Source organism: Artemia franciscana, chromosome 8 (genome assembly GCF_032884065.1).
Source record: "Artemia franciscana chromosome 8, ASM3288406v1, whole genome shotgun sequence".
NCBI lineage: Eukaryota > Metazoa > Arthropoda > Branchiopoda > Anostraca > Artemiidae > Artemia > Artemia franciscana.
Window position 1 is genome coordinate 9,316,006 of NC_088870.1, and position 22,681 is coordinate 9,338,686.

The following is a 22,681-nucleotide window of genomic DNA, read 5'->3' on the forward strand; positions in this document are numbered from 1 at the left end:
CAGAACAAAAAATTCCCCAAAAAATTGGTTAACATTGATAGCAAAGTTGTTCGTGCACGACAAATATGGATTTTTCCTTTTTTATTGAATGAAGAAAATACACCTAAATGAAAATTTTTCTAGTTATTCTTAAGGGTAAAGTCTTAGTAAAATCAATTTTGCTTGTTACAACAGACATTCAGCTGGAACTAACGTATCGGGGTGTCTGCGTAAATCCGTTCTTTTCCATTAGAAAGACAGGAAAGCCTATTAGCAGGACATGTTATTACATGCTAAATGGCAGAGTCTTTTAATTTCAATATAGGACTGACCATGTATACGTTTTAGCTGATGAAAAGAATTTTGACCACCATCATGAGAAAACTCAAGAAATGACAAAGGTTTACAGAGATGGTATTTCAATTATATGATATAAGCAAAACTGCGTCAAAATCCCTTATTTCTACCCACGGTTGAAGAAGAAGAAGCAAATATATTTACCATTGATGCATTGTAATTCAAATTGCTTGGACCTCTGAGCCATGTCTAATCAATCAGATGGAACGATTAACGAATATAAAACTACCAATAAGTAAACGGAGTATGAATAAAATTTTAAAGGAAAATATTTAACGAAAATTAAATAATGAATCGAAAATTCAATACGAGAAGAAATTAACTAACATTAGATGTCTTAAGAAAAACAAGCAGAAATTACTAGGGAAGAAGATATGAGACGGAATATTAGCAAACACTACACTGGAAAATGAAACCGAACGCAAAATTGAAATTAAAAGCCAAACTAATGCTACTACTAATAATTCACCACAGCACCAAGCCGCCTGAGGCCAATACAGCTACGCACGCTCCTCCTCCAACCCAATCTATTCAAGGCCTCCCTCTTTACACCGTCCAAAGAAATTCCTATTTCCTTTAAATCTTTATTTAAGACATCCTCCCACCCCAGACGAAGATCAAAGCCAAAAGTCAAACCAAACTTAAAATAGCAGTTACAATAAAAAATGATACTTTGTGATGAAAAGTAAAGAACATGTTTATTGAACAAAACTACCCACAGATTTTAAGTAATACACAGCCCCCCCTAAATTTTCGTAAATTTGCATTTTTATACTCGGCATGTCCAAATTTGAAGAGCACCACAGTTTAGCTCTGTTTGGCGTTGCCGATTGTTTTATTTTATTTATTAAATTAGTATAAAAGTATTTTTGTCTCTTTCGACTTCTGTCATCCAAAATGAGGGTCTGTCTTAAACTGAACCTGAAATGTCACAGTGGCGGACAGAGGTAGAGGGTCCGACAGAAGACGAACAAACTAGAATGAATTTTAAAAGGCTAATTTTTATTATATTGTTATTTTAGGATATAAAATATGGTGAGTGCCAGCCCAATCGGAAAAATTAAAAAATTGTGCCAATAACAAAAACTACAACGGGATCTGAGAAATCTAAGCTTGAAAGAAGATCTAGTATCCTAGGTTTTCATCAGGGCCAGAGATTAAAAGGCTTGCTAATGAATAGTCAGGTATATCTTTGTTGTATCTGTTTGTATTTCTGATATTCTCAAACTAGTTGAGTTTCATCAGGTTTTAGCCAAGTATCAAATATTTTAAAGAAAATCATTAAACTTTTATGCCTCTTTGTCTCTTAGACTAAATCTATCACAACCGCCTAAGTTGTTTTTTTTTACACTGATTAGATTTTGTTAGGACAGAAAAGGTCAAAAGAATGAGTCTATCTGCAAAAAGATTGGAAAGGTTTAATGAAACTCATATTTACTTAGATTCAATAGGTATGATTAAATTTAAGATCACCTCAGTCCCCCCTTACTTTAGAGAAATGAAAGTTAATACTATTGGCAATGGCAAGAGTGAAAAACATAACCTACATTTACTTCTTTACTCTTTCTCACATATAATATTTTATTAATCAAAAAGATACAAAAAAAGGCCACTGAAAACAAAGTTATTCGACTATGATAGAAATGAATATGATTTCGCTTAAAAGGGAAGATCCACTAAACTCAAAAAGATCCTTTTAGTTAGTTATTGCTCTGGAAAATCTTTATAAAAATCAAGTCTTCTTTTAATTTTGCTTGTAACCATATCCAGACTTTCAGCTTTATCTACCCTATTAGAAGGGTTTACAGAATAGTATTTGGCAATCTCTACATTATATCTGCTGATTGAATACTAACGATATTCTGATATAAGTTGAGTTCTATCAGGTTGAAGCCAAGTATCAAACTTCTTAGAAAAATCAGCAAATCTATGTGCTTCATCATTAGCTAGTATGAATTTTTGATCTGGATGACATGTATTGCACGCAGTATAAGCCAACGTCTGGGTTTTCACTTCCCGCCAACCTGTTATACCCACTGGCTGATGAAAAGTATCGTGACGACCATCGTGAGAAAACTCAAGGCAACAAAAGCTTTTACAAAGAGGACATTTTTCCTGGCATGATGTACAAAACGCAGCGTCAAAAAGACGATTGTCCTCGAGTTGTAAGTAAACTGAGTCTATAATCTTGTTTTTATCCATGGATGAAAATGAAGCAGCAAATTTATCTACAATGGCATTGATGTGTCTCAATTCGAATTGCATGGACATTTCTTCTAATTCTGTCCAACCAAGTGCATGCATTTCTCTCCTTAGTTCATCAGCAACGTAAGTGCTTTTAAAAATTTGAAAAGATTCGAAAAGATGAAAAAGATAAAAAGACTTTGATTTGGTTTCAACATTCACAGAAGCACTATCATATGCATTCTTCAAACTTTTTTCCAGTAGAGACATGAATTTTTCCCACGTAAAATGCTTGAGCACTATGTTAACTTCCAAGCGGATCAATCTACTAGTCGTAAGTTTTTTCAGATTGACAGGATTGTCAATTAGCTGCAATATTTCAGCAATACCTTTTGATTCTACTTCTTCTATCAGATATAAATCCATATGGCCTTGCACATATTTTGGCGATTGAACCCAACGTTTTGTCCTAATGTTAGCCATAACAAGTGCTTCAACTTCGCTTTCAAAAGCCTTATAAGCGTGTCTCGAGAAAAAGTCTTCGAATCTTGATGCCATAAGGTCTACATCCTCCAAACCCTTTGCAAGGTCAAGAAAAAACCGTTTCATAACCTCCTTCATAGACCCAAATCGCATGTAAACAGAATTTTCGCGCTCCCATTTTATCTGAATTTCCTGGAACATGTCTGTTAATAGATCAAACGCAGTTCTGTGAATAGTTTTTCGTTCATCCTTGTCTATCTTGATTTTACACCTCCTAATATACCTTTCAATTTCATTTATCAGATCGTCAACGACCGCATCACAATAATATTTTCTTCCAATCGCTACCCTTATTAGCATAGGTACAACCATGTTTTCGGTCTTATTTTCACTGGTTTGATTCTGTGTCAGCCATGGAACTAACGGATTGATTAAATTCTTGGCTCCACTTTTAGCTCCATCCCAGAGTGTCCCCCAAAATGATGGTTTTCCCTTTTCAGACAGGAGATCGATTCCTAAGCTCGCAATCGTAGAATTGGATCTGTAGGCATTCAATGCAGCGTCTTTAACATCCAATGGAGGATTTTCTTCTTTGGCCTTCTTTAAAATATCCTCATATGTTTTACTAAATATTCCAATTAACTGTTCTTCAGTTTTTTCTTTCATACTCGTTGCTCTAAATTCTTCCATTAATTTATCTCTCAATTCTTTTTCATACTCTTTTACTTTAGCGTCAAATGTAAGCTGATTTCTCAAAACAACTTCGAATTTATGACGCCACTGATTTTTTGTTAAGTTAATAGTATCTTGAACCTTCCTTAAAAATTCCATTTTCCACTTTTGGTTTTGTTTTTCTTCAAACATAGAGTCTACGTCTTCCTCAAATTTATCACTTTGTGGCTTCATTTTCAACTCAAGCTTTTCAACCATTTCATAAATTTCTTTGAAGCTGAGTGGCTTTTCATCGATGGAAGAACGATTATCCTTATATCTGTCTTTTAAAAGATTGTACTGCTCTTCGTATTCTATATAATATGCTTTCCTTAGATTCTGATACTTATTTTCAAGTTCTGTGTAGACGTGTCTCTCAATCACTGTTTCAAAGGACAAATCGAAATCAGAATTGTTCAAACAGTCCCAAACTAAATATAAATAGTTTTCAAGGCTTCCAATTTCTTTGGCCTTCCATCCCAATTGAGTCACAACTTGTTCGTGAATATACTCCCTAAAATCAAGCAATTGCTGACTAAAATCTTCATTTGGCAAATCACTTGGAGGGTCTCCTTTCGTATTGCATCCGAAAACCCGTATATCTCCGTCATTAGTGAACATCTTGGGAAAGCTAATCGACGTATGTACTTCTAAGTCCTTTAAAGAATTTGTTTTGGCAAAAGATTCAACGAGAGTTGCCGATAATTGAGAAAATATGTTCTGAAGCTTATTCCTGTGGTCTTCATCAGTTCTCACTTGGTTGTAAGCTGCGAAAATTTTACAGCTGAGTATCCCCGCTCTTTCCTCTGCAAGCTTAGACCCTTTATAGGCTAATAAAACAATAGGCAATATATCTTTCAAAGCATTATCATTTTCACCTTTGATAACAAGGATGGTTGCATCCGAGGGTAAAATAGAGAGGGTTGCAATCTTATTATCCCGCTTGAAACAACCAAAAAGACCCTTATGCTCTGGTGACCTAACACCTTCTGTATCAAAGATCATAACATAATCATACTCGTGTCTCCCTATTGCTTTCACAAGGGTCATCGTAAGGCCTCTTGTACATTGACCAACACTTGATGGAAGTCGGATGCCAAACATAGTATTCAGCAATGTTGATTTTCCACTACTTTGCTCTCCCAGGACAGACAAAACGAAAATTCGCTTTTTAGGCAACAAAGACTCCAAGTTTTTGAAAATAGCGGTTACCCATTTAACATTTAGCATATTAGCATCTCCGTCATACAACTCTAATACTTCACCGGCTACCAAACAGGCAGCAGCGCATTGTGGTAGATATTCAAATTTTCCACTTCTTCCAGAGGAATAGAGCAATGACATTTCCCTCCATAAGTGACGAAGTGAGAGAAGAGTATAGTTCCACTTTTCTTTTGCAATTATCAACTCTTTTCTACATAATTCTACTTGATCCATAGACTCGGAATCCGTTGCTGACACTTGCAGACTTTCAGAGAACTTTTTTGTTTTCTCTCGAACGTCTTCAGCTAGCTGAGCCACAGTCCTAGATTTTTTTATATTAATCGAAATAGCGTCACTGAGGACTTGAAGATGAATCACAGTTTGGTCAACATCTTTTTTATCAAGACCTTCCAAAAAATACGTGATAAGGGGATCGGTATTCAAAGACAGATTGAAACGAAATTCACGTTCTTTAGATATTTTCTGTTGTATAATGGAGCGATCGTTACTCTCATTTACACATTTGAACTCGTTTAATTCTTCTTGTAATTTACCTTCTTTCACAAAGCTATTTTGCAGAAACAGGGAGTTGGACCTATATTTTTCCAACCCATCCATCTCAGAAACGTGGAGATACATTTTACGTAAGACATCGATCTCTGACCTCAAACACCCATTAGAAGGAAATAGTGAGAACAGAGGTAGTTGATGCAATGTTGCTTCACGAAAAATGCGGAGTAATAGACGACTTCGCTGAATTTCAAGAAAATAATCCAAAGAGCCTTCAATAAGGCAAAATGGACGACCAGTGGATATATTTTTTACATTTGGTAAGTTAGGGATCCAGACAGATATGAAATTGGGCAAGGAAGTTTCACAAGAATATTTCTTAATAAAAGAAGATAGTTTATACCCTTGAAAGGAAGATTTGTTCTCCGCTACCGGACTATCAACAAGATCATGCCGAGGAGTATATTGATCCTCAACAATCAAATAATCCGCAAAACCAGTCAAGGATTTCCAATATTGCTCAAAATTTCCCAGAATATGGATGACAATACATGTTTCCTTTTTTTTATTTCCCAGACAGACCAGACCTTGACCAACCTCTATAGTTGATGTCTCATCAGCGTAAAATGAAGTTTTTATATTAAAAAGATCTTCCAATATCTTTCCAGTAGAACTCTGAAAATTTTCCACTTGACTGATTATCGCAATTCTTGGAAGCTTCAAATCTTCTCCAACAAAAACGTCCCCCTCTATTCTTTGCGTAATTCTAAGCAATTCCATAGAGTCTGTTGTACATATTGGAATAGCATATCTTGATTCAAGAAGAAGTCTTAAAATGTTCATACTATCTCGAGGGGAATAAGTATTAAGAAGCTTGGAAATATCAATTTTAGTCGATTTCTTCGTCTCTTTCACTTCAGAAAAGAAATCTTCCTCTTCAGTATCAGATGAACTACAAAACTCCAAACCCAGGCGATGAAGTAGTCTATAGGAAATGCTGGTTATTGCAGGGGGGCAGTCAACGATGAATGAACTAACAAGAGTCTCTTCCTTGAATATTCCGTGACGAGTAGTCCCTGTGTTTTCTGTATCATGTTTATCCAAACAAATAAATTGCTTTGACACAGCCACAGCGTTGGCATTTTCGTAATCTGAACTTGTAATTTCGCTAGTCTCTTTAACATCTTCTCCATCCATCTTCATGTACTATGATCTCTAAAAAACAAACAATACTATAGTCTGCTATTTAGATTTGTTGATAAGATCCAACACAATGCCAATTTTAGGGCATTATGGCACTTCTTTAAAAATTTTATATTTTTGCATACATATTTTGCTTGTATTTTTCATATAAATGAAAACTAACAAGCATCACTATATAAACAATAAAATGGCAAATGCTATATGAGCTATGTTATTCGTCAGCTAGCTTGGAACTTCTTTAAGCGGATCAAAAGTCAGGAAAAAATGACACTTCACCTTTCGAATTCAATAACGTTCCATGGAAAGAGAGGGCACGGAGCCAAAGCCCCACCTCCCTATATTCATTCCTAGTTATAATACCAGGAATCTAACAGGAAAAATAACAGAAAAAACAGGGACTTCACCTTTAGAATTCAATCAACTTTGTCAGGTTCGTTTCAATACACTCATACAAAACGTTTTCAAAGGTGCAAAATAACTGTTTATATGATATAAGATAATATAGGGACCTCTCGAGTATAAAAGGTAGATGAGTTTAAACTAATCCAAGAAAAGCTAAATTGTGTATGAAAAATATAGGAAACTAAAGTAAAATAACGTTCCATGGAAAGAGAGGGCACGAAGCCAAAGCCCCACCTCCCTGTATTCATTCCTGGTTATAATGCCAGAAATCTAACAGGAACAATGAGACTTCACCTTTAGCCCCACTAAAACCAAAGCCTCACCCCCCCCTGAGTTCATTACTGGTTATAATACGAGGCTTGATCTACTTATGATGACTTTTTGTTTTGTTTTGCCAATTAACAATTATATTCTGGGTTCTACATTTATATTTATAGAAGTGAAAATAAACAATTTTTTTTTGCTTCGGTTAATTGATAATTTTCACCTGGTTTCTGGATTTAATGTTTACACTATTACAGATTTGAAAGTGTATGGTTTATAACTGTACAATTTAAATGCATGATGCGAGCACATTGTAGAAACTTTCCGATAAAAAATTATTTTGTAAATAGCGTAAGATTGATTAAAGAAAAAATAATTAGTATGTGCGACAGGTTTTTTTTTCACGGGGGCCGGCGTCCCCCTCCCCCAAGAAAACTCACTTTTGTGGAAAAACTTTCACCCGCAGAAAATTCCCCACTGGATAATCCCCCCCCCCCATAGAAAAATAACCCCACACAAAAAATTGAGCAGCCACAGAGAAAGTACAAAATAGGTACATCAAAATGTCGATAAAATGTCCAAAGCGGAAACAAAATCAACTAGATATTAAAAACGTATCGGGCCGATTAGTTGGTCAGTGTGATTATCGGATATTGGCAAAAAAATGTCGGATATCAGCCGATTTTATTTTTTGTTTGATGCGGAACTTATCCAGAAGATGGCGCCAGATTTTCTCAGGTTTATTTTGCTTGCCCAGTTCTTCAGGGTGGAGCCACCAGCTAAGTATGACCATGGTGGAGAGAGCAGTAGAGGAGATTAAAATGAAGTCTAAGTATTTTTCTTGTCAATGCACACCTGGTGCAACAATGTTCGTAATGTATGGTAGAAACATCGTAGAAACTCTCCGATAAAAAAGTATGTTGTAAATAGCGTAAGATTGATAAAAAAAAATAATTAGTATGTGTAACAGGTTTTTTTTACAGTAGCTGTAATTACCCACAAAGATATATCCTAACGGGGACCGGCGTCCCCCTCCCCCAAGAAAACTCACTTTTGTGGAAAAATTTTCACCCGCAGAAAATTTTCCCGCTGGATAATCCCCATAGAAAAATCACCCCACATAAAAAATTGAGCAGCCACAGAGAAAGTACAAAATAGGTTCATCAAAATGTCGATAAAAAGTCCAAAGCAGTAACAATCTACCCAACCCAAACCCTACCCAAAAAATGATCAGTGAATTCTACTGTAGAGGTTTCAAGCTCTCGTCTACACAAATTTAGATTTTTTTTTTTTTTTTATAGAGAAAGATCACAAATGTATGTTTTTTCTCCGGGGATGACCGCATCGAACCAAGAGTCCAAGAAGATTGGTAGAGGGTCTTTCCAACAAAAATTAAAAGTTTAAGGGATCTTTTAAGTGACCAAACAGCTTGGAGGGCAACGAGCCCTCTTCCCATGCCTTTTCACCCCAAAAGACATCCGAATGACACTTTGAGATAACTACTTGGTCCATCATATTCAAACGTCCAATAAATATGAGTGGGCTGGTTGCCCTCCAATCATTTTTAACTCGTAAGAACGGCACAAGAACTATTTATAATCTAATGAGCCCCCTCCCAAATTCACATTACCAGCCCGTCAAAATCTTAAATGTTGACAATGGGCAGCCTGTATAAATTACAGCCCTATGCCCCTATAGCTGTGGGGGGTTTTGTCAAGCCTGGTGGCATATTTATTTGACCTTTGAACTATTTTAAACGAAATGCTTATCTGAAAATTTTGATCGGATGGCTTTGGGGAAAAAGGGCGTGGCGAGTGATTACCACTCAATCCCATTTGACTTTTAGAAAGTGGACTGAATTTTACAATTTCCAATCAATTGAGCCCCTTCCAAATTTATACAACTACCCCTTCCATATAAAGTAAATCTAGTAAATAAATAAATAAATGATAATACATTAAAACCTTCTGGCCTTTTACTATAGGCAACGCTAGAGCATTGCTTACTGATCTGGTTTGTTTCATTCGAATTCTTGCCCATAATTGTGATAAATTGTTTGATTCCATGAATTCTTTTTAATTGAATTTTGTTACTAAAAAAGGTTTATTGAATTTCATTAGAAAACAAGACATCTGGTCATTTTTTTTTTCCCCTTAGTACGGACGTCTGATCGACATTTCGAGGTATCCATTTTGCACTGTATAACTGACAGCTCAATTTTACACGAGGGGGATTTTCCGTGGGGATTATCGAGTAGCAAATTTCCCTTGATGGAGGATGGGCACCTAGTACCATCCCCACATTATTTCTGATGAGAACCCACCCATTTTTAAGTTTTCCTTTCAATTTTTAATTAAAATCTGGAAGAATAAGTTTTGTACATAAGAAACTAAATTAAAACCTCATAATATCACTTTATCTTCTATTACGTAATCAATAGTAGAATTTTGAAGCACATCAAGAAGATACTTATAATTAAAGCTTTTTTTTAGTTATTTTGCGGTTAAAGTACAACTTGATTGACTTGCAACTTCCTACAGTTTGCAAATCTCAAAATAACATCTGTTTAAGAAAATCATAGCACTACTTAATATTAGGACAAATTACTCTTGACATCTATCCAGTATCTTAAATCCAGTCAGCTCACAATGGGTCCCTCCAGAAAGATTCAGTGGTTAGACAACAAGGCCAATCCAAGTAAATTTTGGACAGGAAGGAAAACATGAGGACAGAGAGTTGATCTCGGGGATACTATTTACCTGCTACATAATCTAAGAAGTTTTCCTGGAACGTTTCTTGAACAGGCCTTTAATAGAATCCTTCTCAAGACTGACAAGCAAATACATCAGAATATATAAATAAAATATTTTAGTGGCTACCACTGTGCGAGGCGGGACCCAAGGCCCTTAAAAATCTCAATTCAATCCCGGAGGCTGCTCTTCAGATATTTTAATAGCCAGTAATAGCAACACGCTAGTTTGATAACCTGAGAGCATATGTTTTTTTCCCTTCTACATCTCTGGTTCAACCGGAATAGATTTAAGGCCAGCTGGGGCTCCCAATACCACATATTTCAAACAGATTGGAGACCAAATCTTAACACCCCTCCTCTCTGGCCCCTCCCCCAAGTCAATATTTGAGGTTCACATGGCCCCTGACAATTTTTGAAAATTTCAACTTATTGGCATAGGGTATTTTTCCAGATACTGTGTATACACTGTTTTGATCACGTCGCAACACATAATTTCTTTTGAATTACCATTATACTCGTATTTATAGAGATGATATTTTTAGTTCCTCCCTCTGCCCTATCCCAGTTAAAGCTTGAGGTCCACATGGCCACCTTAACTCACATGTTAATTAAAACTGAACACCTCAATCAATACACGTGAATATTACGGATACGTTATTTTGATAGCCTCGTAGCATATAGCATCTTATGATTTACGTCTCTACTGTGATTGTGAAAAATTCTATTAAAAATTGACCATGAAGGTTTCTAGGGCAAAAATATTTAGAGGAACCCCTTACCCCACACTAACTTAAATTTTGGACTACTTTTCCCAAGATAATGCGGATGCACTATGTTGATAAACTAGATGCTAACAGTGTCTTTAAATATACTTGTAATAGTGCAGCTGGATGGAATAAAATGATGAAATGGCGAACAAAATCAAGAGGTGAATCAGATAAGTGACATCTACTTTTAAAAACTTGAAACCAATCTTCTGCACCAGCAGATAATAAAAAAAAAATAAATAAATAAAAGTTTTTCAAACTGAAAGTAAGGAGCAACATCAAAACTTAAAATGAACAGAAGTTACAACGTATATGAGAGGGGTTGCCCCCTACTCAATATCTCGCTCTTCAAGCTAAAGTTCTTAGTACTTTTAAGAAACCTTTGTTTTGTTCTAATTAAACAGCTCTTGTGTTTCAGGAGACCTTCTTAAAGAATTGGGGCAGAATTAAAACTTTAGTCTAAAAAGCGAGGTTTTGAGGAGGTGGAAACCCCTTAACATACGTAATAATTTCTGTTGGTTTAAATTTTTAATGTTGCTCCTTACTTTTAGTTGAAAAACTTTTCTTTTTTACTTCATTTCTGATCGTTTTTTAAATAATGCCAGGAAATCTGGCTCCATCTCCACAAACAAATACTTTATGTAAACAATAGGCAAGTTTTATAACTTAAAGACATTTCCCCAGGGGCTGTAAGGGGTCATGTTATCTCCATAGGCATAGCTGTTGGTTTTTTCAACGATGCTGAACAAAATGCCTATCTCAAAATTCGGATCAAACAATTTTGGGAAAAAGGGGCATGGAAAGGGGCCTAGTTGCCCCCCCCCCTTCTTTTTGGTCACTTAAAAAGGGCACTAAAACTACTAATTTCCATTCAAATGATCCCTCTACTAACATCAAGAACCATTGAGTCGATACAATCACCCCTGAAAAGAAAATAGATAAACACGCACCGGTGTCGTTCTTGTGGCAAAAAATACAAAATTCTACATTTTTGCAGATAGGAGCTTGAAACCTCTGCTGTAGGGTTTTCTGATACGCTGAATCTGATTGAAGAGCTGTCTCTTCAGCACAATCAAACTATAAATATATTGAAATGGGTAATTTTTTTGTAATAAGAAACTGCAAAATATACCTGTTTAATACAAATATAATAATGGAAGTCAGAATATTTCAGCTTAATACCCTAAAGCCTTATCAGCAACCTTCTCCTTCCTCCGAAAAAATTAGCTAAGACGAATCATGAAAAAAAAGTGAAAGTAAACTCTATACATAAAAAAAGAACGCAAAACTCACATTTAAACAAATTCCAGCTTCCATAAAGCACCCAATTCCAGCTACGATAAAGCACCAAATCAAAGACAAATAAAGCGACAAGGCAAATGTCTTCTCTAAGTATACTTTTCTACGTTTGAATTATATTCGCATATCAATCTTACGTACGCCTTAGGTTAACATCAAATGCAGTTTAAGGTACTATTATGTTTGAAAGGTTGAATGAATCCTTTTCATTGCCAATCTGACATAAGCACGTCGGCTTTTTCCGAAGTTCATTTTCTTTGACTTGTATAATTACAGTTAAAACATGAACTGAATTGAAGCAATTCTTCTCTTCATCTCTATTTATACTAATTCTTATTCACATTTTTTTAATTTCAATAATTTCTCAAAAGCTTCGTAATATCCCCACAATGTTATCAATTGTTTTTGTTTCGTCAAACATTATATTATTGTTTGGAAAATCTAATACAAGCGCTGAATCAAAAGGATTTGGTTTTTTATCAAATAGTTCGTGATAACGAGCTGTAGTAAGGAGCGACCCAGCTCAATAGTAAACGAAACTCTAAAAATGGAAATTTTGATTCTAATAGATACACCGAAAGAATCAAATTTTTATGCTGATTTTAAATATATAAGTTTCATCGATTTATTCTGAAAAATTAGAAAAAATGAGGTATTTTTAACTTACGAAGGAGTGATCGGATCTTAATGAAATTTCATATTTAGAAGGACCTAGTAACTCAGATCTCTTATTTCAAATCCCGACCAGATCCAGTGTCATTAGGAGGAGTTTGGGGGGACCGGAAATCTTTGAAAACGCTTAGAGTGGAGAGATCAGGATGAAACTAGGTGGGAAGAATAAGCACAAGTCCAAGATACATGACTGAAACACCAAACCGGGTCGGCTCTCTATAGGGGAGATGGGGGGGGGGAGTGTAATTCGAAAAAATTAGAAAAAATGAGGTATTTGTAACTTACGAACGGGTGATCAGATTTTAATGAAATTTAATATCTAGAAGGGTCTTGTGCTTCATAGGCATTATTTAAAATCCCAACCAGATTCAATGACATTGGGGGGTGTTGGAAGAGAAAACCGGAAATCTTGGAAAACGTGAAAATTGAGGTGTCTTTATCCTACGAATGGGTGATCGGATCTTAATGAAACTTAATATATAGAAAAATCTTATGTCTCAGATGCTCCATTTTCAATTCGAATTGGATCCGGGGACATAGGAGGTTGGAGGGGGGGGGAAACAAAAATCTTGGAAATCAGAAATCTTTGAAAAGGCTTAGAGTAGAGAGATCGGGATGAAACTTGATGGGAAGAATAAGCAGAAGTTCTAGATACTTGATTGACATAACTTGAACGGAGCCGCTCTCTTTGGGGGAATTTCCGGCGATTTGGCGAGTTTGGTGCTTTTGGATGTGTTAGGACAATGAAAATTGGTAGGCACGTCGGGGACCTGCACAAATTGACTTGATAACAATCGTTTCCCCGATTCGACCGGGGAAAACGACTATCGAGTCAATTTGTACAGCTCCCTGACATGCCTACCAATTGTCATCGTCCTAGCACGTCCAGAAGCAACAAACTCACCAAAGCACTGAACCCCACCACCTAACTCCGCCAAAGATAGCGGATCCGGTCCGGTTATGTCAGTCACCTATCTTGGACTTGTGCTTATTCTGTCCACCAAGTTTCATCCTGATTTCTCCGCTATAAGCATTATCGAAGATCTTCATCCTCCCCCCCCCCTAATGACACTGGATCTGTTCGGGATAAAAAATAAGAGATCTGAGTTTCGAGGTCCTTCTAAATATGAAATTTCGTTAAGATATGATCACTCTTTCGCAAGTTAAAAATAAACCCCATTTTCTAATTTTTAGAATTAACCCTCCCCCCAGTTCCCCAAAGAGAGCAGATCCGTACCGGTTATGTCAATCCTGTATCTAGGACTTGTGCTTATTTTTCCCACCAAGTTTCATCCCGATCCCTCCACTAAGCATTTTCCAAGATTTTAGGTTTCCCCCCCCCCAACTTTTCCTTCACCGGATAAGGTCGATATTTAATATAAGAGCTCTGAGACATGATATCCTTCCAAACATCAAATTTGATCAAGATCCGATCACTCCTTCGTAAGTAAAAAATACCTCATTTTTCATATTTTTCAGAATTAACCCTCCCCCCACTCCCCCAAAGAGAGCAGATCCGTCCTGGTTATGTTAATCACGTATCTAGGACTTGTGGTTATTTTTCCCACCAAGTTTCATCCTGATCCCTCAGCGCTAAGCGTTTTCCAAGATTTTAGGTCCCCCCCTCAATTCCCCCGGATCCGGTCGGGATTTAAAATAAGAGCTCTGAGATACGATAGCCTTCCAAATTTTAAATTTCATTAAGATCCGACCACTCCTTCGTAAGTTAAAAATACGTCATTTTTCTAATTTTTCATAATTAAACCACCCCCCACTCCCCCAAAGAGAGCGGATCCGTCCCGGTTATGTCAATCACGTATCTAGGACTTGTGCTTATTTTTCCCACCAAGTTTCATCCTGATCCCTCAGCTCTAAAAGTTTTCCAAGATTTTAGGTCCCCCTCCCCCAATTCCCCCGGATCCGGTCGGGATTTAAAATAAGAGCTCTGAGATACGATAGCCTTCCAAATTTCAAATTTCATTCAGATCCGACCACTCCTTCGTAATTTAAAAATACGGCATTTTTCTAATGTGTTCAGAATTACACCCCCCCCCCAACTCCCGCAAAGAAAGTGGATCCGTTCCGGTTATGCCAATCACGTATCTAGGACTTGTGCTTATTTTCCCCACCAAGTTTCATCCCGATCCCTCCACTCTAAGCGTTTTCCAAGATTTTAGGCCCCCCTCATTTCCCCCCAATGTCACCAGATCCAGTCAGGATTTAAAATGAGAGCTCTGAGACACGATATGCTTCCAAACTTCAAATTTCATAAAGATCTGATCACTCCTTCGTAAGTGAAAAATACCTCATTTTTTCTAATTTTTCAGAATTACCCCCCCCCCCTCCAACAGAGCAAATCTTTTCCGGTTATGTAAATAACGTATCTAGGTCTTCTGCTTGTTTTTCCACCAAGTTTCATCCTGATCCCTTCACTCTAAGCGTTTTCCAAGATTTTAGGTTCTACCCCTCCAACTCCCCTCAATATAATCGGATCAGGTCGGAATTTAAAATAAGAGATCTGAGGCACAATATCCTTCCAAACATCAAATTTCATTAAGATCCGACCACTCCTTCGTAAGTTAAGAATACCTCATTTTTCGAATTTGTTCAGAATTACCCCCCCCCCAACTCCCCCAAAGAGAGCGGATCCGTTCCGGTTATGTCAATCACGTATCTAGGATTTGTGCTTATTCCCCCCAACGTCACCGGATCCAGTCGGGATTTAAAATAAGAGCTCTGAGACACGATATCCTTCCAAACTTCAAATTTCACTAAGATCCGATCACTCCTTCGTAAGTTAAAAATGCCTCATTTTTTCTAATTTTCTGAATTAACCACCCCACCCCACCCAACTCCCCCAAACAGAGCAGATCCGTTCCAGTTATGTCAATAACGTATCTAGGTCTTCTGCTTATTTTTCCCACCAAGTTTCAACCCGATCCCTCCACTCAAAGCGTTTTCCAAGATTTTAGGTTTCCCCCCTCCAACTCCCTCCAATGTCATCAGATCTGGTCAGGATTTAAAATAAGAGCTCTGAGACACAATAGCATTCCAAACATCAAATTTCATTAAGATCCTATCACCCGCTCATAAGTTAAAAATACTTCATTTTTTCATTTTTTCTTCATTTTCTTCTAACCGGCCCCCCACTCCTCCCCAGATGGTCAAATCAGGAAAATGACTATTTCTAATTTAATGTGGTCCGGTCCCTGATACGCTTGCCAAATTTCATCGTCCTAGCTTACCTGGAAGTGCCTAAATTAGCAAAACCGGGACCGACAGACAGACAGACCGACAGAATTTGCGATTGCTATATGCCACTTGGTTAATACCAAGTGCCATAAAAACCAGTTAAGTTGGCTATCTCTTAAGTATCGAAACATCCAAACCGCCTAGGTTGTAATACTTAAAATACTTCAAAAGAAGAACTTCGAACTTGTTGTAAACGACTGCATGGATTTTCGAAAAGTTAAACTAAGCCCTCCGTGATTTTATAATAAAAAATAAAAAAACTTTTTATGCTGATTCCAGATAAAAGTAATTCACTAAGTTCAATGTTACACATCAAAAGCAGCGAGGCTGAAAAGGTCAGTTAAATTTTCAAAAAGGGAGAAAACAACCCCCAAAGGTCAAGCAATATTAATTAAAATCCCACCATCAATTTCAGCATATCAGATAATCCTAGGTTTCAAGCTCCTATCTACAAAATGTTATTTTTTGCCAGAACAAAGATCACGGATGTGTGTTTACTTGTTTGTTTTATTCCCAGGGATGATGGTGATCGTATCAAATTAACAGTCTTAAAATATCAGGAGAGGGTTCATTTGAAAGGAAATTAAAAGTTCTAGTGCCCTTTCCAAGCGACCAAAAAGCATGGGAGCTCCCCTCCCATGCCCCCTTTCCCTTAATGACACCCGATCTTAATTTTTAGATAGCTCCAATACGTATGCCTCTGGGGATAACTGACCCCCTCCACGACCCCTGGGGAAAGGCCTATAAATTATGCGATTTGCCCATTGCTTGCTCATAGAAGTCTATCTGCTATTGGGAAATAGACTATGCAACAAATTTTCGGAGGGGGAATTTCCTGCAATGGAAGGGGGATTCTAAACGGGGAAAGATTTTCCAAATGAGGAAAGTTTCCGAAGGGAAATTTTATACAGGGGGTAAGGGCTGCAAGTTATTCTTTTTGCTCACTGTTTACATGTAGTTTTGTTATTGGGAAATATAAGGACTATTTTTAGGGAAAACTTTCTATATATATATATTATATATATATATATATATATATATATATATATATATATATATATATATATATATATATATATATATATATATATATATATATATATATATATATATATATATATATATATATATATATTTATATATATATATATATATTATATATATATATATATATATATATATATATATAAAATCACACCATCAGATTCAGAATATTGGATAAATCCTACCACAGAGGTTTCACTCTCAAATCTACAAAAGCAAGGGGTTTTGTATTTTTTGTTTTTACTGGAGACTGGAGGGTAATTGGCTCCCTCCCACGCCCCCCCTTTTCCCCAATGACATTCGATTAAAATTTTAAGATAGCCTTTTGGTGCAGTAGAGCAAAAGGATCCAATATATATGCCTCTAGGGATGACATGACCACCCCCACAGCCCCTGGGGAAATGGTTATAAAGTATTAAATTTGCCCATTGCTTGTACAGAGGAGGTTGTCCACTATTGGGAAATAGCCTATACAAAAAAGTTTTCGGAGAGGAGAATTTACTTCTAGGAAAGAGGAATTGCACACGGAGAAAAATCTCCGGGAGGAGGAAAGTTTCCGAAGGGAAATTTTACACGAGGGAAAGGGTTGAAAGTTATTCGATTTGCTCATTGTTTACGTACTGTTTTTGTAATAAGGAAATAAACGGAAACTTTTTACGGGGAAAGAGGTATTTTCCGGATAAATTTTCCACAGAGTGGGGGATTTTCGAGGGGATATTTTCCACAGAGTGCTGGAGAAACTTCCAGTAAAATTTGCAAGAAGACCAAAAATTAAATAAAAAGTTGGTAGCAACGTGTTATAGCGACCACACCAAAGAAGTCAAGTTCGGTTAATCATAATAAAATATATAAAAATATGATGAAAATATACTTTAATAACAAAATTATGAAAACTACAACAGAAAATTATGCAAAGCAGGCCGTCCAGAATGCAATATATTAAATACCCAACCTAACCAACTCTATATATTAAATATTTAATTAAAATACCTGCATAGATACCGTTGATCTCGTTCAGGCTGCGCTGATTATCTCCGAGTAGACACAGAAAACCGGTTTTTATTACAGATCAAACAGTTCGTGGTAACGAACTGCAGTAAGGAGCGACCCGGCTCAATAGTAAACGGAACTCTAAAAAACAGAATTTCGATGCTAAAAGATATATCAAAAGAATCGGATTTTTATGCTGATTTTAAATATATAAGTTTCATCAAATTTAATGTTTGTCATCAAAAATTACGAGCCTGAGAAAATTTGCCTTATTTTGGAAAATAGGGGGTAACACCCCCTAAAAGAAAGAATCTTAACGAAAATCACACCATCGCATTCAGCGTATCAGAGAACCCTATTGAAAAAATTTCAAGGTCCAATCTACAAAAATGTGGAATTTCGTATTTTTTGCCAGAAGACAAATCACGGGTGCGTGTTTATTTGTTTTTTTGTTTTTTTTCCCCAGGGGTCATCGTATCGACCAGGTGGTCCTAGAGTGTTGCAAGAGGGCTCATTCTAACGGAAATGAAAAGTTCTAGTGCCCTTTTTAAGTGACCAAAAAATTGGAGGGCACCTAGGCCCCCTCCCACGCTCATTTTTTCCCAAAGTCAACAGATCAAAATTTTGAGATAGCCATTTTGTTTCGCATAGTCGAAAACCATAATAACTATGTCTTTGGGGATGACTTACCCCCTACAGTCCCTGGAGGAGGGGCTGCAAGTTACAAACTTTGACCGATGTTTACATACAGTAATGGCTACTGGGAAGTGTACCGACGTTATCAGGGGGATTTTTTTGGTTTGGGTGTGGGGTTCAGGGGAGGGGGATATATGGGAGGATCAAACCTTGGAGGAATATTTCATGGGGGAAAAGAAATTCAATGAAAAGGGCGCAGGATTTTCTAGCATTACTATTAAAAAAAAAAACAATGAAAATATAAACATGAAAAAGTTTTTTCAATTGAAAGTAAGGAGAAGCATTAAAACTTAAAATGAACAGAGATTATTACGCATATGAGGGGTTCTAAAAATACTTTAGCATAAAGAGCGAGGTATTTAGGAGGAGATAAATACTTCGCTCTTTATGCAAAAATTTTTTTAAGTAATTTCAACTATTTATTCTACGGCCTTTCTGATTCAGGGGTCATTCTTAAAGAATTGGGACAAAACAAGATTTAGTGTGAAGAGCGAGGTATTAACGAGGGGACCAACCCCCTCATATATATAATCAAAAATATAAGAATATAAAAGTTTGTTATGTAAGTTAATTCTTAAGTTACGTATATTTTTTACTAATAAAAACGTTCGTTAAAAACTAAAAGATCTAGTTGCCTTTTTAAGTAACCGAAAAATTGGAGGGCAACTAGGCCTCCTTCCCCACCCCTTATTTCTCAAAATCGTCTGATCAAAACTAAGAGAAAGCCATTTAGCCAAAAAAAGAATTAATATGCAAATTTCATTTTAATAATTTATGTACGGAGAGCCAAAATCAGGGATGCATTAATTCAAAAACTTTCAGAAATTAAATAAAAAAACAAGTTTTTTGAAATGAAAGTAAGGAGCGACATTAAAACTTAAAACGAACAGAAATTACTCCTTATATGAAAGGGGCTTTTCCTCCTCGACACCCCGCTCCTTGCGCTAAAGTTTGATTCTTTCTCGCAACTCTACTTTTTAAAACAATAAAAAACTTTAGCGTAAAGAGCTGGGTGTCGAGGAGAAAAGCCCCTTTCATATACGGAGTAATTTCTGTTCGTTTTAAGTTTTAATGTCGCTCCTTACTTTCATTTCAAAAAACTTGTTTTTTTATTTAATTATAGACCAAGATCCAAGAGTGGTCGCCATAACACGTAGGTACCAAGAAGATTTTTTAGGATAAAGGTAAGGAGAATTTTCCAGGGAGGGGGGATCAGGGAGAAAATTATCAAGGAGAAATTTTTTAGGTAAATCTTGCACGGGGCAAAATAGGGGTAGAAATTAAAAAACAACCAGAAATTAAATAAAAGACAAGTTTTTTTAAACCAAGAGTTACGAGCAAAATTAAAACTTAAACATACATAATTTTTTCCGTATATGATGGGACTGCCCCTTCCTGAACCCTCACTCGTTGCGCTGAAGTTTTTTAGCGCTTAAAAGGATTCTTTTTCCAATTAAACAGCCGTTGTGTCTGAGTTCCAAGAATTGGGAAAAAATCAAACCTTAGCATAAAGAGCGAAGGTTGAAGACGGAGTAGCTCTCCTCAGAAAAGCAATAATTTCAGTTTGTTTTAAGTTTTAACGTTGCTTCTTACTTTGAGTTGAAAAAACTTGCTGTCTTTTTTATTTAATATAGAACAATGCTAATCTGTGGTGGTAAGAATCAAGTGATTTGAAGGTTCTCGTTGTCTCTTCCTGAGCCAGTTTTATGGAACGATAGAAAAATCGCAAATCATGTCAAAGACAAACCTTTTTAAAAATTACCTGTAGATGAGAGGATTCAATGATTTTACATCCAACATGAAATCACCTAAGTCTCTAGATAAAATAGTATATTTCATCCCTTCACTGATTTTCTAGCATCCTCACGCAATTGTCATGTTTTTCTTCTTATTTTGCTTGCACTAACGACTCCGCAACCCGTATACATTTCTAAATGACCATCACAAGTAAAAAGTCTAGGACAATAGAACTCAAAACCTACCGTTTATTTATTCTAGTAAGTTACATTTCATAAACTGATCGGAAACCTGAAAATAATCAGTCATTTTTTATAATATCTAATAAAATATGTCTAGCAACATAAGATATCTTGAATCTAACCAACCAAAAAGAAAAAATTATCTATAAAACAATCATTGTTTAAAAATCTCACAAATAGTCAATGTCCGAAAAAAAAGAAAACTAAACAGATTGTGTATGTATACATACATCATATAAGAAAATGCTTATATGATGTCATAAGAAATGCTTAATGTACTAACATAGTACATGCGGAGCTTATTTCTTGAGACGAATCTTCAAAACTGAAATACAAATTTAATGATGTCAAATTTTTGAGAAATTCGATACAAGATTTCTTTCAGCCGTTTCTAACAATAATGCAAAAAAAAACTGTCTTGGCTAAAATTGTTTCGCACGTGAAGAATTTAGAAAAAAAAGTCCCCATATAAGAATTTTTGACACAAAATTTGTAAAAATTGACCAATTGTGGTATCGGTGGTTTCAATATGATAGGAAACTTCTTTTGAGGTATATGTTTAGAAAATAGGGACAATTTTAATGAACTAAGATAAATCCCGCTAATTCTGATATTTGGGGCAGGATGCACGGGTCCATATGCAAGTACAAAATATTTGTGAAGGATGATGTTAAGACAGGGCAGAATTTAAATGCAAAATAGTGCAGAAACTTTTGGTTGAGAAGCAGGCAAGGCATGAACACGAGTGAAGAGCTTCACTTCCACTCCCTTAACTTTCCTACCAGAAAACCTCAAGATTCTTCATATAACTAATTATGTTTTTTTTATTATTAGCTTTTTGGCGTCATCTTTCGTAGCTGCCCCTTCAAGTTCCACAAGCAATTATTGAGCACCTGATTGAGGCAGGAGCTCAAGCCCCTCCCTTCAATCCTTGCCCGCTGTTAACGTAAGAAAACTAAATACTGTCTATTTTTGTGGGTGTTCATCTTTTTCACATAATCAAATCTGAGAAGTTAATGAACCTTACTCCGAAACTAATTTCAATGAATATTAATTTCATTTGAAAAAAAAATCAGGACATCCATCGAATTTATAGGAAAACATGAGCCAAGAGCTCATATGGCATTTGTGACGAGGTCGGAAGAGCCAAGAGCCAAGAACTTCTTCCCACCAAGTTTCATTACAATCTCTCCACTCTAAGCGTTTCCCAAGATTTCCAGTTTCCCCCCTCCAACTCCCCCAATGTCACCGGATCCGGTCATGATTTAAAATAAGATCTCTGAGACACGAGGTCCTTCTAAATATCAAATTTTATTAAGATCTAATAACCCGTTCGTAAGTTAAAAATACCTCATTTTTTTATTTTTTCGAATTAACCGTCCTTCAACCCCCCCCCCCCCCCCAGATGGTCAAATCGGGGAAGAGACTATTTCTAATTTAATCTGGTCGGGTCCTTGACACGCCTGCCAACTTTCAGCGATCGCTATATTGATCACGTATATAGTTTCGGATCTTCTTCATGAAAAAATTGAGGTGGTCCTGGATTCAAACCTAAGACCTATCGCACCCTAAGCGAGAGTCATACCCTTAGACCATAAGCCATACTTAAGAAGAACGATCATTTATTTTATCGGCAAATAAAATTCTTCTCAACTATATTGTTCACTTGCTCTCTCCCCCCCCCCCCCCCCCAGATGGTCGAATCGGGAAAAAGACTATCTCTAATACAATTTAGTCTGGTCCCAGATACGCCTGCCAACTTTCATCGTCCTAGCTTATCTGGAAGTGCCTAAACTAGCAAATTCCCCCGACTCCGTCAAAGAGAGCTGATCCGGTCCGGTTATGTCAATAACGTATCTAGGACATGTGCTTATTTTTCCCATTAAGTTTCATCCCGATCTCTACAATCTAAGCGTTTTCCAAGATTTCAATCT

General features: G+C 36.4%; 1 protein-coding gene across 1 annotated transcript; it reads right to left on the reverse strand.

Annotated features, from left to right (window-relative positions):
- Window positions 1–1,894: 1,894 nt before the first annotated feature.
- On the reverse strand, window positions 1,895–18,226 carry LOC136029955 (interferon-induced very large GTPase 1-like). The gene is made up of 2 exons (XM_065708505.1): window positions 18,073–18,226; window positions 1,895–6,640 (listed from the first exon to the last, which is right to left on the reverse strand). The coding sequence occupies exon 2, from the start codon at window positions 6,628–6,630 to the stop codon at window positions 2,188–2,190; it is 4,443 nt and encodes a 1,480-aa protein (XP_065564577.1). The 5' UTR covers window positions 6,631–6,640; window positions 18,073–18,226; the 3' UTR covers window positions 1,895–2,187.
- Window positions 18,227–22,681: the final 4,455 nt, after the last annotated feature.

What these genes read in the sequence shown, in the direction of transcription:
- LOC136029955 (XM_065708505.1), bottom strand. Translation starts at nt 6,630, where the DNA reads ATGAAGATGGATGGAGAAGATGTTAAAGAGACTAGCGAAATTACAAGT.